This window comes from Diabrotica virgifera, chromosome 2 (assembly GCF_917563875.1).
Source record: "Diabrotica virgifera virgifera chromosome 2, PGI_DIABVI_V3a".
Taxonomy (NCBI): Eukaryota; Metazoa; Arthropoda; class Insecta; order Coleoptera; family Chrysomelidae; genus Diabrotica; species Diabrotica virgifera.
Window position 1 is genome coordinate 281,586,366 of NC_065444.1, and position 15,084 is coordinate 281,601,449.

At 32.0% G+C, this 15,084-nt stretch overlaps 1 protein-coding gene across 1 annotated transcript in view; it reads right to left on the reverse strand.

The window, feature by feature from the left end:
• Window positions 1–15,084, reverse strand: part of LOC126879895 (tachykinin-like peptides receptor 86C) — an 883,727-nt gene that overhangs the window by 750,348 nt on the left and 118,295 nt on the right. The window contains exon 2 of the mRNA XM_050643239.1: window positions 14,381–14,522. Within this exon, the coding sequence (XP_050499196.1) occupies window positions 14,381–14,407 (27 nt within the window). The 5' untranslated portion in view covers window positions 14,408–14,522. The remainder of the gene's footprint in view (window positions 1–14,380; window positions 14,523–15,084) is intronic.

Below are 15,084 nucleotides of genomic sequence, written 5' to 3' on the forward strand. Positions count from 1 at the left end.
CCTTCGTAGTTAAATTTACATTAAATAAATAATATTTTTAAAATTTTTTGTATTTTTCAGTTTTACACTACAAGATAAGTATTTAAATATAACTTTATATTGTCATGTAAAACTTGGAAAATCTTTTATTTCCTTGGAAATCAAATGTTACATCACATAAAATAGCTTCATTTCTATATATTCAAAAGGTTGCAAAGGGTTCATTTTGTTCAGCACAAAGACGACTTCCCACTGAGACTGACTGCTGGATAGAGTTGGGAATCTATCAGTTCCTCTGTTATCAATCTGTAGAGGAAATAATTGAACCATTGGAATATATGTACGTTTATGTATTGAATCCTGATTTAATTTCTTTGCTCATAGTTTTTTAATATGTATTATACAAATTATAATATTGTATAATACAGCGGGGTTTAGCTTATATTATTTGGTATTATTCATATTCAATGTAAGTCATATCTTTTTGCTTTCTCTATTAATGATTTCTAGGAAGAAAGCGAGTCATGTGTTGTGTAACAGAAAAGTTCCAATGAAGCTGAAAGGAAAATTCTATAAAACAGCCATAAGACCGGCTATGATGTACGGAACTGAATGTTGGGCAATGAAAAAGAAAGAGGAACAACGAACGCATGTGGCGGAAATGAAAATGCTTAGATGGATGAGTGAAGTGACAAGAAAGGATAAAATTAAAAATGCGTATATTAGGGGAAGTCTAGGTGTGGCACCAATTTATGTCAAATTGAGAGAGCATAGGTTGAGATGGTTTGGTCATGTTCAACGTCGAGACGTTAATTATCCAATACGAAGAGTAGCTGAAGTGCAGATTCCTGGAAGGAGTAGGAGAGGAAGACCAAATAATACATAGGGGGAGACGATTAGGCAGGACATGTTGATAAAGGGGATTAATATTGATATGACCCAGGATAGATTTGTGTGGACAAATGCAATTAGGGAAGCCGACCCCGCATAGGGATAGGGTAAAGAGAATGATGATGATTAATGATTTCTAGGGGAATTTGTAAATCGTCTATATTCTCTGACATGATTGCGGTATCGTCTGTAAATCTTATGTTATTAATGATGATCCCTCTAATACTTACGCGTTTAATTATTTCCCGTAGTGCCTCCCGAAATATTAGTGAGAAGTGCACATTAAATAATTATGGCGACAGCACGCATTCCTGTCTGGCTCCTCGTTGAATTTTCACTTCGTTTGTCTCACTATCTTGCACCCGTAGGTACGACCGCTGTTTCATTTAGCCCAGTAAATGAACGGGAAATTCAGCGATACCGTGTAATTTTCAGGGGCAACTCCGAATTGCATCAAAATTTTGGATTTAAGTTCTACTTACCCTCCACTTCAAAGTTGAAATTGTGCCGTTGGTTGATTTTACTTAGGGGGTGACAGTCACCCCTTCTCGGGGGTGAAAAAAACATACGTTGAAGATAAGACCGGAAATGGATAAATTGACTTATTTTAAGCAACTTTTGTTCCATAGAGTTTTTTACGTAATTCAATACTTTTTGAGTTATTTGCCATTGAAAATGTTGATTTTTCGACAAAAAAACTACGTTTTCAGACGGTTTTTCGCAAATAACTCAAAAAGTTATTATTTTATCGAAAAAAATATTCTTAGTAAAAGTGTAGCTTATAAAAAACCCAAAAAAATGGTGTTTCAGTAAAGTCTATCAATCAAATAAAAACAAAGTTGTAGCTCTTGAAAGATACGTTCTTATTCGTCTAATTTCAAATCGAATATTTCAAGGTGAAATCACAAAAAAATTAAGCACTTTTCGGGAAAAACCCATTTAAACTTTTTTAAAGTATTTATAAAAGGCTTTGTTTTAATTGGAAACAAAAGTTTTAGCATTAAAAATAAGCGAGTTACGCTCAAAATAAAGTTGGCCCTCTTTTTTTGTAAAAAATCATGAAAATCTCGCCGTGTTTAGCTCCCCAAATGAAATTAATCGCTACCGCTTTACAAACAATTTACTTACCTACCTATTTTTTATATGATCTGCCAGTCTCACCGGTTTAAAGTGTTTATTTTTGAAAGGGTTATAAATGAAAAAGCTTGAATGGGTCACTAATCACGAGTGTATGCAAATTTTGAACAGCCATATCTTAACCAATTTTTGTCTTTCGGAGAAACAAAATGAAACTAGCATATTTATAATAGCAAACCTACATTTTTTTACTCTTTAATATTTTTCTTATCACTCATACTTTTTAAGTTATTTTGAAAAAATTAAATTTTTCAAAATTTTTAGAAAACTTTTTTTTACTATAAAACCAAATGTTTTTAAATATAAGCACTTCAAATCAATCAAACTTACAGATCATATAAAAAATACACATACAGTTAAAATAGATGATAAAGCCAAACGATTAATTTCATTTAGGGTGCTAAATAGGTTTTCACGATTTTTGTTACCAAAAAAAGGGCCAACTTTTTTCAGTGTAACTCGTTTATTTTTTTTCTGTAAACTTTTGTAAAAAACAAATAATAAGCTTTTTTTCGATAAAATAAAAATGTGTACCATTTTTATTCGGTTGCGATGCGAAGGCAGACCAATCTTACTTTTTAATTAGAATACGGAGTGCAGTCCAGTTCCTTTAACCGCGATTTTCTGCTCTTATTGGAGCTTCATCAGAAGGAACGTAGGCACTGTTCTCCATACTCCAACTAAATTGCATCGAGAGGTTTTCCCACACATCGCAACCAAAGTGATGATAATAGGTGGCAAGCGCCATCTGGCAATTGAAAGACGAAGTTTTCAATCCTAATATTAAATTAATAATATTGAAAAATATTAAAAATCACTAAAAGATTTTTAAATTGAAAACTTATTGGTACATTTTCATGGTAACACCTCCAAGACTTCTATAATTTGCAAGTCATATGGATGCTGCAGTGAAGACTTGCTTCGTCTTTTTTTCGATACTTAAAAATGTTAATAAGGTTTTCCCAAAAAACGCTTCTTTCTTCGGTGATTTCGCGTTGAATTATTCGATTTGCAATTAGACGAATAAGAACGTATTTTTCATGAGCTACAACTTTGCTTCTACTCAATTTGTAGACTTTACTGGTACACTATTTTTTTCGTTTTTTACAGGCTACACTTTTGCTAAAAATATGTTTTTCGATAAAATATTTACTTTTTGAATTATTTGGGAAAAACGGTCTAAAAACGTAGTTTTTTTGTCGAAAAATCAACATTTTAAATCGCGAATAACTCGAAAAGTATTTACTTACGTAAAAGACTTTATGGGACAAAAGGTGCTTAAAATAAGTCAATTTATCCATTTCCGGCCTTATTTTAAACACGCGTTTTTCACCCCCCGAGAAGCGGTAAATGTCACCCCCCAAGTAAAAGTAACCAACGGCACAAGTTCAACTTTGAAGTTTAGGGTAAGTAGAACCTAAATCCAAATTTTCATGTAATTCGGAGTTGCCCCTGGAAATTACACTCCAAAACGGTCATTTATTGGGCTAATTGTAGTATAGATTTTTTTAAATTAATATCCTTGGGATCTAGCTGTATGTGTTTCAATGCATGTACGATTTTACCATGTTGAACTCTGACAAACGCTAAGTGTTTTAGAAACACCTTTTTATACTAGAAAATAATTTATTTATTAAATGTATATTAATGTAAAAGGCAAGTCACGCGTCACGTGGACCATATTGGAATAGAATATTCTTAAGGTTTGGCCTACTTTTACCATATACGGTGTGCATCAAATATAATCACCAAAAACTTGTTATCTGGGATTGGATTCGGAAACAAAAATTTCAATAGAGACTTCTCAATAAATCGGGTCACGGTCACATTATTAATTTTCTGTAGATACTCGGAAGCCATTACCCTCCATTTTAAAGAGATGGTGTGGGGGGAGATCCAGTATGTCTTATAAGTTTATATAACCGTTCTATGTTGCGATTCAAAACGTATGATTGAGGGTGCATATTATTCAAATTAAACAGTAGTTATGTTTATAAACAAATCGAACGGGACTTAGTGTTTACATACAGGGTGGTTCTTCTTATTCGTCGGTGTCTGTACGGAAAACCACTTAATATTTTTAAAAAAATTCCTCACAGAAATATACAGGGCCATTAATACTACAACCTAAAAATAATGTGAATTATACAGGATGCTCAAAAAAAGAGTGGTATATCAAAGTTATATTTTTTCTTATGCAATGCCCTATATTTGATGGATGACATTATTGAATTGACCTTAAAAAATAAACTATACCTTTATAAGAGTTTTCTATACCTAAATACAGGGTGTTTAGAATTATTTCGATTTTTATAAAAATGTAAGGTTCTAGAAAAAAATAAATATCTACGAATCTAAAAATCAGTAACAAATTCTTCCTTGGATCTTAATAATAGACTATTTAGCATACTTAAACAGATGCTTATTGCAACAAATTTTCTTAAGGGTGGTCAAAATATGAGATTGTTCTATTAACAAATTCAAGCTGTAATAACGTACTTATTTTAAATGGAACACCCTGTATCTTACTAGTCTGTCGCGTAGAATATTTACTTATCTTTTAATTTGTATTAGAGTTTCCTAAACCTTTCTTTTTACAGGGTGGTCAACATATTAGATTGTTCTATTAACAAATTCAGCTGTAATAACTTACTTATTTTAAATAGAATACCCTGTATCTTACTAGTCTATCGCGTAGAAAATTTATTTAGCTTTCAATTCTTATTAGAGTTTCCTATACCTATCTCCCTTCATGTTTTAAATATTTCCTAATTTGTAAGCTTTAAAAATTAGAATTAAGTACCTATGTCGTGTTTATGTACAACACATCACCAACACCGGCAATATACTTAGAGAAGATGACAAAATACTGTCATAAATAAAATTTTCATTGTTATCATGTAATCACACAGAGTGTTGTATTGTTTTAGTTGATTTTGGCCTACATGTGACATTGAATAATATGTATATATTAAACTGCATACCCTATATTAGATGCTGTATTCTGGAAGATATTTAAGTTATATTTCATTCCGTATAAGTATTCTCCATATCTTAAACCGACGGTTATTAAGTAAATTTAAGAACACCACTTTTTGTTTGATTCTTTGAATCGCAATAACAAACAATTAAATGCAATGGCTACTATGACGAAAACGACTCTACTGTACAAAAATATGTAAAAATGGGTATTTACAGAATCTACATCTACGGGGGTCCTACAGCCTCTGCCGCATCCCGCATTCCGATCTCCACCTTTTTCGGTCGGTCCATTCTTTGTCATTTATGGCTCTATCTCTCATTATTTCTCTGATTCCTTCTCTTCATTCCAGTGCTGGTCTTCCTCTTCTTCTTCTATTCCATGGAACATATTTTAAAGCCTGTTTTGGCCATCGTTCATCATCCATTCGCATTACATGCCCATACCATAAAAGCTGTTTGGATTCTATTGTATCTACGGTATTGTAGATTCTTTATTTACAGAATAACATGGGAATTTATATTTACAAAATAACATGTGTATTGAGAATATTTACATGGAATTGAAGAGATTTTAAATATCTTCCATTATAAAGAATAGAATATCGAGTATGTCATTTAAAATAAGAACACTCTGTGGGATTAAATGATAAAATGTGAATTTTATTAACGAAAGTATCTTGACTAAGATATTTAAGTATATTGCAGGTGTTGGTGATGTGTTGTACATAAACACGACATAGGTACTTAATTCTAATTTTTAACGCTTACAAATTAGGAAATCTTTAAATATTTGAAAAATGAAAGGAGATAGGTATAGGAAACCCTAATAAGAATTGAAAGCTAAGTAAATTTTCTACGCGATAGACTAGTAAGATGTAGGGTATTCCATTTAAAATAAGTTATTACAGCTTGAATTTGTTAATAGAAAAATCTAATATTTTAACCACCCTGTTAAAAGATAGGTATAGGAAACCCTAATATAAATTAAAATCTAAGTAAATTTTCAAGGCGATAGACTAGTAAGATATAGGGTGTTCCATTTAAAATAAGTATGTTATTAAAGCTTGAATTTGTTAATAGAACAATCTCATATTTTGACCACCCTGTAAGAAATTTTGTTGCAGTAAGCATCTGCTTAAGTGTGCTAAATAGTCTATTATTAATATCCAAGAAAGAATTTGTTACTGATTCTTAGATTCGTAGATATTTATTTTTTTAAAACCTTACATTTTCATAAAAATCGAAATAAATCAAAACACCCTGTATTTAGGTATAGGGAACCCTTATGAAAGTATAGCTTATTTTTTAAGGTCAATACAGTAATGTCATCAGATATAGGGCATTCCATAAAAAAATATAACTTTGATATACCACCACTCTTTTTGGAGCACCCTGTATAATTCACATTATTTTTAGATTGTAGTATTAAATTCCATGTATATTTCTGTGAAGAAATTTTTTTTAAATATCAAGTGGTTTTCCGTACAGAGACCGAGGCGAATAAGATGAACCACCCTGTATAAATCGAATAGTTTATTTCACCGGTTGTCTTTTTCTTTTTAGTTTTGCATATAGCCATAAAAACAAAAAATATAAATATAGACTTATTGCTTTTCTATTACTTTATTACTTTTCAATAATTACTTTTATTGCTTTTCAAAATATGTCTCACCAAGATCGATACAGTTTTGCATACATTCAAACCAATTGGTAAAACAGTTATTCCAGTCTTCAGTTGAAACCTGCAAAACGGCTGTTTTAAAGACATCGATGGCTTCTTCTGGCGACTGGAATCCCCTCATACGCATTGATTTCTTGATCTTTGGGAACGTGACGAAGTCGTTGGGACTTAATTGGGACTTAGGTCGGGGCTATACGGTGGATGGTTTAACAATTCGATGTTTTGAAGCTCCAAAAACTCTATTGTCTTTTGGGGCAATGTGAGCACTTGATGTAGGATGATTCGCCGTTGTGTGTTGCTTTGTCTGAGTTTCGCGATAACCTCTGGTAAACAAACGGTTACACACCAATCAGAAGTAACCGTTCTTCGATCTTCTAAAGCAATTGTTGCCACATGACCAGTTTCTGACACAAAAGTTGTGACCATTTAATTGAGACACTTCGAGAACGAATCACTTTTGTTGGTTTTTCCTCATCGTGAAACACCCACACAGAAGATTGGCGTTTATTTTCCGGTAGGTAGGAGTAAATCCAGGATTCATCGGCACTACCAATATTTTCCAATTTTAAACCGATTTTAGACCGTTCCAATGTTTCTCGACACCAATGGACGCAAACCGCTTTTTGTTCTTCTGTGAGAAGATGAGGGATCCAACGAGAAACCAACCTCGTATCACCCAGTTCTTTATACAGAATCTTTTGCATCGATGTCCTTGAAATGTCCAAAGATGCCTCTATTTCCCAGTATGTTACACGGTGGTCATCCTTAATTTGCTGACGCACCGCATCAATGTCTTGCTGTATGACTGATGTTTTGGGTGGACCTGGCCTGGATTCGTCGCTGATACTGGAGCGACCACGTTGAAATTCGCAGGACCAGCTGGAAATAGTTTACTGTTGTGATGCTTCATTTCCAAACACAGAAGCCATTTCAGCGTGACATTGCTGTTGGGATAATTCTCTCCGAAAATTGTAAAAAATTATTGCTCGAAAATGTTCTCGGCTAAGATCCGTTTTTCGTCCGACTTGCTAATTTCAAAAATTTACTGTATCTACACGGCTTACTGTATCGCAATGAAACTCCGGAGTGATGTCAACAAAAGATTGAGGTTACGTTTGTGTTGGAGGTTTTATTGAAGGCGCCCTCTCAGCAGCTATATAGGGTGAGGCATATAACTGACCTATTAGAAATATCTGGAGAACTAAGGGCAACAGAATCACGAAAATTAGAATAATGGGGTTTTGAAAGATGATCTATTAAATGAAAATATTTTTATCTCTTTGCAACTTCCGGTTATACCGTCGTTTTTTTTAATGAAACACCCTGTATATTTTTACATTTTTGGTTTCTCCTCAATATCTTCTTTCTTAAAATATGAGGTTTTGTAATATTATACAGGGTATTTTAAGAGATATTTACGTTTTTTTAATAATTTCGTAGCAATATTCACACCCTGTAGAATTGTAACAGTTTGAAATTAAAAACTCTGCTTACGTTCAAGTGATTCTTAATATAGTCTATTTTTATCAAGAATCAATAGTATAGCTAATTTTGAAATTTTAGTATACAGGGTTGGTCGAAAGTCGGAATGAATATTTTCTGAGTTTTCTTAAATGGAACACCCTATATTTTAGTGTTGTAATGAAATGATATTTCATAGTCCTTTTTTATTTTATGAGTATTCACTATACCTATCTGCTTTAATTTGTGAGTTAATGGTGATTCAAGCTTAACATTAATTGCAACAAAAAATAGGTAAAATTTTATTAGGTTGGCCGTGAAAATATTCACATTACAAATAATTTTTCAGAAATAAATACATACTAATCCAGACTGATCCTTAATACTACCAATAATGGTTTAGCTCTCAAAATACCTACGTAGTTAAGATTGTTGGTGCCATGAACAATTAAGCACAAATTAAAGCAGTTAGGTATAGGGAATGCTTAAGAAATAAAAAAGTACCATAAAATATCATTTCATTACAACACTAAAATATAGGGTGTTCCATTTAAGAAAACTCAGAAAATATTCATTCCGAGTTTCGACCAACCCTGTATACTAAAATTTCAAAATTAGCTATACTAATGATTCTTAACAAAAATAGACTATATTAAAAATCACTTAACGTAAGTAGAGTTTTAGATGTCAAACTACTACAATTCTACAGGGTGTGAATCTTGCTACGAAATTAATAAAAAAACGTAATTATTTTTTAAAATACCCTGTATAACATTACAAAACCTCATATTTTAAGAAAGAACACATCGAGTAGAATCCAAAAATGTAAAAATATACGGGGTGTCCCATTAAATAAAACGATGTTATAAGCAACTCCCGGTATAACCGGAAGTAGCAAATAGCTGAAAATATTTTCATTAAACAGATGACTCTTCAAAACCCCTTGATTCAAATTTTCACGATTCTGTTGCCATTAGTTCTCGAGATATTTCTAATAGACCCTTTATTTGCCTCACCCTGTATACAAAACTAAAAAACAGGTAGTACTTTCTTATTTTGATTTTCAAACTTACTTTTGCATTGAAGTCACTGATCGTTAGTAAGTTGTTTGTATACCCTATTCCACGAACATACGCCTGTTTTGGATTGCTTCGACAACGAATATTTTACTGTGCAAAATAAGAAGAACGAAAGTAAATTGCAAATTACATTGTTGTTTATTGGAATAATTATTAGCGCCATTTACTTTCGTACTTCTTATGTTGCACAGTAAAATATTCGTTGTCGAAGTAATCCAAAACAGGCGTATGTTCGTGGAATGGCCCATATCATATATTTGATTAAATAGATAGATATATTAGGTATTTAGTAACTGAATTCTCCATCACTTTTTCGTAGCTGCAACAAACTAAAACACAAAATAAGTCTTGTCCTCTTATCATGAAAAAAATATATGGTATAATCAAATCACTCAGGCAAAAAATTTTGGATCTCCGATTTATCTGAAAATTGGTATATAGCTTCTGCGGGACGCGGACGTAAAAATAAGATATTTAAGTTCAAAAAATCTTCTTCTTCTTTTTTTCTCAAAATGTGATTTTATGCGATTTTACAGTGATTTGGTGTTTATTTAAACAAATTTGCATTTTCTGTCGTAAAGTATCAATGAAAAACATAATATTTTAATAGAAAGGACTCAAAAATGTCATTATATGGCATTATAATAAGTTATTTTGAATCAAAACAAGTTTTTGATCAAATTTTATAGTGTAAAAAACGTTAAAATACCGTTTTTTTTACATTTTCCTCCATTCCCAAAATACATCATCATCGATTTGGCTGAAAATTTGCCCACAGATATCCAAAAGATAGAACTTTAAGTGGTTAGAAGGATTTGAATTATATTACAATACCAAAAAAGTTACATGCAGTAATATCAGACTCAAAAGTATATATTAGTCCAGTCGGGATAGCATTTGACCTTGAATGCCGAGCTGCCCAAAATTTTATTTTTCTGATCTTTAAGGGAGTCAATAGTAGCCTACATTTAAAATCACGAATGAATTCCTCCGTTACGTTAGCCGCCATCTTGATTTTAAAGAAGAACCTGTTTGGCTCAATATCTCCGCCATTTTTATCTTTTCGACAAAAATGGTAGGAACTGAAATTGTTCCAAATAAATCGTATTTACAATTATTACAATTTCTTTTTAAGAGTTTTTGTTGGGAGGTCGATATTTTCGAGTTAATTTTACTTACAGTAGACGCCTATATTTTTGACTATAATATTGCATGTAACTTTTTTGGTATTATAATATAATTCAAATCCTTCTCACCACTTAAAGTCCTATGTTTTGTCTATCTGTGGGCAAATTTTCAGCCAAATCGATTATGATATATTTTGGGAATGGAGACAAATGTAAAAAACGGTATTTTAACGTTTTCTACACTATATAATTTGATCAAAAGCTTGTTTTGAATCAAAATAACTTGTTATAATGCCATATAATGACATTTTTGAGTCCTTTCTATTAAAATATTATGTTTTTCATTGATACTTTACGATAGAAAATGCAAATTTGTATAAATAAACACCAAATCACTGTAAAATCGCATAAAATAACATTTTGAGAAAAAAAGAAGAAGAAGATTTTTTGACCTTAAATATCTTATTTGCACGTCCCGCAGAAGCTATATACCAATTTTCAGACAAATCGGAGGTCCAAAATTTTTTTGCTCCAAAATTGAGTGATTTGAATTGGAATGGCCCATATAGCATGAATCTTCGATACTCTCTCTATTACATGCATAATACTTCATCTCGTATCCTGTTCCTATTTTTCAGTTAGTTATTGAAAATTAAATTCCCATCCATTCCGCTAATAACCCTATTCAGCGAATGAAATTTTTTGCCAAGTGAATACTACAACTAATTTCATGGAAAACCCTTGTCAATGCAAATGAAAAGGGTTTAACAGTATTACTAACCTTTGTCCAAATTCAATAAAATATACGGATGCCCATTGCTTGTGTGGTGCTTTTATTGTATCCCACATTGTTTTGTTTAAAAACAATGAGTTGACCCTAGGATATTAATACTACAATTATTTTAATGAAGAATAAAAGAATACTTGATTTTGGTTTGAAGATTCTTATACACTACGCGTCAGAAAAACGGGCCACATAAAATTTAAGAAATCTTTTGCCTTTTAATTTTTTTAGTAACATAAAATTAAATCTATTGTGCATGGAGTCAGTTACTCTTGTAGCACGTAACCTGTCATTATTATTAGTCATAAATGGAAAACAAAGAAAAATTTAGGAAAATAATAAATGTATTGAAAATTTTGATGTATCATTACAGTTGCAGTTATAACAATAATTGAATTATAGAGTCAAGAAAAAGCAAGTACCACTTGTTCCATTAATGAATATTTCCACCACAATTCTGGATGATACCTACTTATCGTTCCATTTGGCACACGACAACTGATCAAATTTTGAATGTCCCTTTGAGGAAAAGTGATCCATTTCTCAATGGGCACAATTTGAAGCTCATCATTTTTGTATTTTTGTATTTTGTTACAATATCTGGGACACGTAATGAGGGGACGGCGATATGAAATGCTAAGACTGATAATACAGGGAAAGATAAGAGGCGGAAGGAGTATAGGAAGAAGGAGAGTGTCATGGTTAAAGAATTCGAGGGACTGGTTTAGATGCAGTTCTATAGAACTCTTTAGAGCAGCGGTGGATAGAGTAAAGATAGTGATGATGATATCCAACCTCCGATTAGGAGACGGCACTTGAAGAAGAAGAATATTTTGTAGCAAGCTTACGATGTCTAACAGGCCTTTGAGAAACCCCCAGATATGCTCAATGGGAGTATACTCTGGACTCTAAGAACGTCAGTCCGTTCTTTAATACTTGGAATTTTTAAGATACTATGTTACAATCCTTGGCGTGTGTGGTCTCGCATTATCTTGAATTAGCAGAATACCATTTCCAATAAAACACGCATATTGCATCACATGATGTTGATTCTCAGTTATGTATCTGTATGATGGTAATTCTTCTTCTTAAAGTGCCGTCTCCTCAATGGAGGTTGGTTACTACAATTGCAAACTCTTCTCTGTCTTCAGCTGTTATTATTAGCTGTTCAAAATTTAGCCTTGTCCATTGTCGGATGTTTCTGAGCCACGATAGTCTTTTCCTTCCTAGTCCTCTCCTTCCCTCGATCTTTCCTTTCACGATTAGTTGAGCATATTGGTACTTATTATTTCTCAATACAAACTTAGGTAAATTGTTTTCTAACTTGCACTGTGTTGAAAAGTTCTCTTGCCTTGCCTATTCTACGCGGCACTTCTTCGTTTGAGGTATGCGATTTCCATAAAATTTTGAGGATTCTCTGGTAGATCCACATTTTAAAGACCTCCAACTTATTTACGGTTGATGTTTTAAGGGTCCATGTTTTAAGGGTTGATGGTTTAAAGTTCCATGATCGTAATGCGTTCCTCTTAATCAAGACGAAATCCGTATGTGCGTCACAAAAAATACTTCCCATAACATCACTGAACCACCACCAAAAGCATCACAGTGTGACCGAGTGCAGGCAGCATAACATTCTCTAGTCCTTGTAACACTTTATTTCAACTACCTTTACCATACATTGATATTCTAAACTCATTTGCAAACAATACTTTTCCAATCGTCTATTGTTCAATTGACGTTTTGAGGGGCAAATGCAATTCTGCGTATTTTTTGAGCAATAGTGAACAATGTCCTTTTGCGTCCGGTTTCGAACGGGATTATTTAACATTAATCGAAATAATACGAGGAAAATAACAGATAGTGAATAAATTCCACATTTCAACAACATTTTAAACAACAAACATATTAAAACTGTTTCATCTAAAACTAAACCTAACAATGAATAAGAAAGAAAAAAGAATTGCATTTATAAATCACCTTGTGAATGCGAACATTTTTATTTATGTGAAATATAAATACGTGAACATCTTTCATGAAAACTTCTGAATTGTTACTAGAGAGCAACCTTTTGTAATAGGTAGTTAAGAAGGATTTTTTGCTTTACTTATGGCCTCTGTACAATTTTTATTTCACCAAGGTAGTGGAAATTTATATTTAAATTGTGTGATTTTTGATATAGCTTTTTTTCTCCTCTATATTTTAAAATACTCGTAAAATTTTATAAATAAAATCATTTATAAAATTTAGTCCTTTATGTGGTCGTCATATTTCAGTATTTCTCAGTTTAATATTTACGTATTTATTGCACAAATATGTCACAGCCAGCCCTGGTAGTCTAATGGGTTTATAGGTGAAAAAAGTTGTTGAAAGAGATAACGCATTTATTTTGTTGATTCAATTTACTGATTTTAAACGTAAATAATTAAAAAAAGTCCTGACAGATATTGCTTCGGATGAATACAGAGCATTGTTAATGTAAAAGTTGGGTTGTAACAGTATAAAAAATTTCGCCTGTTTCATAAAATTCTATATTTTGTCGGGACCGATGCCGATTTAGATCTAGGTGAACTGATATGATATCAGGGCCGGACTCAACAGAATAATATAGAAATTGTTTAGTTTACTTTTTAAAACACAGCAAATCATCATTATAATAATTGTCCATTATATTGTAGTTAATCTCGTTTTAATTTTTCTTTCAGAAGTTATACAACATTCATTGGCTTCCATGACCTAGTATTCTGTGTTTTATGAACCAGTGCTATAATGTGTCCCTAGGTGGAAATAGAATGTCTCTGTTCTACTAATTTGGATTTAAATACAATCGATGTTGGGGGATATAGGTTCGTTTTAACGTTAGTTAGTGTGGTAGTTATTTTGTATTTGGATGTTACATCTAAATGTTGGAAAGTTAGATGGAAAGTTACATCTAAATCGAAACAAATAGCTGTTGGTTTTTCTGTCAAGAAAAATTTTCGAAAATTCTCGAAAAGGAAAGTAAGAACGACTATTAGTACTCACAAGAGATTCCGTTGGAATTTAAAAAAAAATGTTAAAGGAACGCAGAGAAATGTCTCTCAAACTAAAATGCACCTTTTGGAAAACGCCCTTTGCAGTTGTGAATCCAAAAGTGGCAACAAATTATTTTTGTTTACCTCGAAACTTTCTTAGCATTAGAATCTATAAAAAATTATAAACATAAATAAAAAATAGTTTTTCTTTAAAATTGTCTTTTTCCAATTTAGAATGATATTCTTACCTTTTCTTTTAGATAATTTGAGTCCATTTTTGATAGTAATAATTTCTACCAAACAGTAATGCCCCACTTAACTGAGTTTAATTTCATTGTTGTTGCCTTGTATATTTTTTACGAAGCACTAACAAACACCAATTTATTGTCTCTGAAACAAAAAGTTATGATTAAATACTAAAAATTAACTAGCAAGTAGGAGTTCTATAATATATGCCATTCAGCTATCGACAAAAAAATGTAATTATCCTGCTCTTGTAAATAATTAATAAACCACAATAAAAAACCACCAGTATGACAGCTCAGCAATGTAATGAACGAAATCTTAATAATAAAAATGTTTTTCCAATGCATTGAATTAGGAGGATATGCACATATGCAGCATCTAATGGCCTCCTCAATAACCAGTATTTTTCTCGGATTAATTTTTTTTGTCTCGACATCTATAAAGTAAAATCTATAGAACACTACTCCGCAACTGATTCATAACGTAGAAACACGTTTCTTACAAACCTTTATCATTGTATGGACACCGAAGGACATCAGTTTCAATATGTGGTCAACTAAAAAATAAGGAACCAGCTAAAAATATTACTTTTAAAATGTATTTCTTTGTCCATCGCCATCAAAAAATGTTTGGATGATTATTACGCAGGGTAAGGCGTGAAAGTAAACTAATCAAAAATACCGGAAAATTTTGTCCCTCTTTGATT